At 24.6% G+C, this 1942-nt stretch overlaps 1 protein-coding gene across 1 annotated transcript; it reads left to right on the plus strand.

Moving 5' to 3' along the window:
- Positions 1-617: 617 nt before the first annotated feature.
- Positions 618-1103, plus strand: LOC127080464 (agamous-like MADS-box protein AGL80). The gene has a single exon (XM_051020784.1). The coding sequence runs from the start codon at positions 618-620 to the stop codon at positions 1101-1103; it is 486 nt and encodes a 161-aa protein (XP_050876741.1).
- The last annotated feature ends 839 nt before the right edge of the window (positions 1104-1942 follow it).

The following is a 1942-nucleotide window of genomic DNA, read 5'->3' on the forward strand; positions in this document are numbered from 1 at the left end:
GAAGTGTATCTTTTTATTAATTTGTTAAAAAAAGTAACTACTTTTATGCATTTCCATACAAAGCTTTCTAAAATAAACAAATAACTAGTTTCCATAATTCATTCCTTCCCATTATATATATATATATATATATATATATATATATATATATATATATATATATATATATATATATATATATGTATATATATATATATATATATATATGGATTTCTATACATAAGAGATAGAATATTTATATGGACAAATAATATTTTTTTATGCATATGCATTCAATCGTATCTTCCAGCTGTTTCGTGTGTTAATAATATTTTCTAAAATGCTCGTACAAATATAAATATTTTACAGTTTTAATGTATACTTTTATATAAATTACACTGTCAATGTAAATAACTAGTGTATTATCTTTAATCATGTAATCTTTATATATTAATTTGATGATGTCATACTATCAATCATCTAATTTTTATCTAAAGATCGTGATTCCTTGAAGAACTGACTTCATGTTTTCTTTAAAGGAAAGAAAATAGGCCCCTCAACTTAGGCTATATAAATGACATAATGTTTTGAGATAAATAACAAAAGAAAAAGTTTTCAAGTTTTTTTTATCGACAACCATGAGAAAGAGAGTGAAACTTGCATTTATGGTCAACGATTCTGCAAGGAAGATAACTTACACCAAAAGGAAAAAGAGTCTAATAAAAAAGATTGATGAACTCACAACTCTTTGTGGGATTGAAGCTTGTGCTATAATTTATAGCGATTTTCATTCGGAGCCAGAGATTTGGCCTTCCCAATGGGAGGTCCAAAGGGTCGTCACAAAATTCAGAAGTTACTCCGAATTTGAGAAAGGTAAGAAGATGTTGAACCAAGAGAGCTTTTTGGCGCAGAGAATTGTGAAGTCCAACGAACAATTGGTAAAATTGGAGAGGAGCAATTGGGAGGCAGAGAAATCATTGATCTTATATCAATGTCTTTCTAAGGAAAACTTTATCAACACTTTGAACATGAATGTTTTGAATAACCTAGCTTATGATATTAATGAGAAGCTGGCGCAAATTACTTCAAAGGTGAATGAACTTGATACAAATGTAACCATTTAAAAGAGGTTTTTATTGTTGTTGTTTGTGTGTTTTATGTATTTCTCTATTGTTATTTTATGTTTGGTCTCAATCATCATCATCATAAGATGTAAAACTAAATTGTCATGATTTAATATGAACTTTTTGTATGCTTTTATGTTTGGTCTCAATAATCTTTTATCTTTCGAATACACTAGTTATAAAGTCACCTAAAAACAAAATAGCTCAATCATTGCCCTCATTTTCGATACCTAAAAATGAATTGATTCTCAATTCTTTTTTACATTATTCATTAAATTATTCAAACCTGATTATATGCGTGATTTTAAAATGTAATAAAAACATTTATTTTAGGTGACATTTAAGATGCACAGATATTAAATTTGTATACATGTTTACAAATGTTGTGAAAACTGATTACAGCGGATTATTTGGTTTTTATATTTTTTTATTACAGTTCAAATTTTCTTTTTACAACATTTCAAATTTAATTTTATGTATTTGTACAAGATAACTTTTACTTTAATAAAAAAAACATAACTTAGGTAATTAATTATTTTAAGAATAATTTTATATTTGAAAAATTATTTAATGTGTTTGTAGTATTTAATATATTATGCTTTACAAAAACAATTAACCATTTTAGGAGAAATATTTTAGTATTTAATTTATAGTAGAAATTAAATTTTAAAAGAAATTCTATAAAAACACGAACGAATATTAGAAAGTGTGTCAAATTTTTAAATAATGAATAGTGAATATGAAACAGACACAAACATTATTTTAATGATAAATTTAATTTGATTTCTTATAATTCATTTGTATCCAATTTAATCTATTATACAAAAAAAATACTAAAA

This window comes from Lathyrus oleraceus, chromosome 5 (genome assembly GCF_024323335.1).
Source record: "Lathyrus oleraceus cultivar Zhongwan6 chromosome 5, CAAS_Psat_ZW6_1.0, whole genome shotgun sequence".
Classification (NCBI taxonomy): domain Eukaryota; kingdom Viridiplantae; phylum Streptophyta; class Magnoliopsida; order Fabales; family Fabaceae; genus Lathyrus; species Lathyrus oleraceus.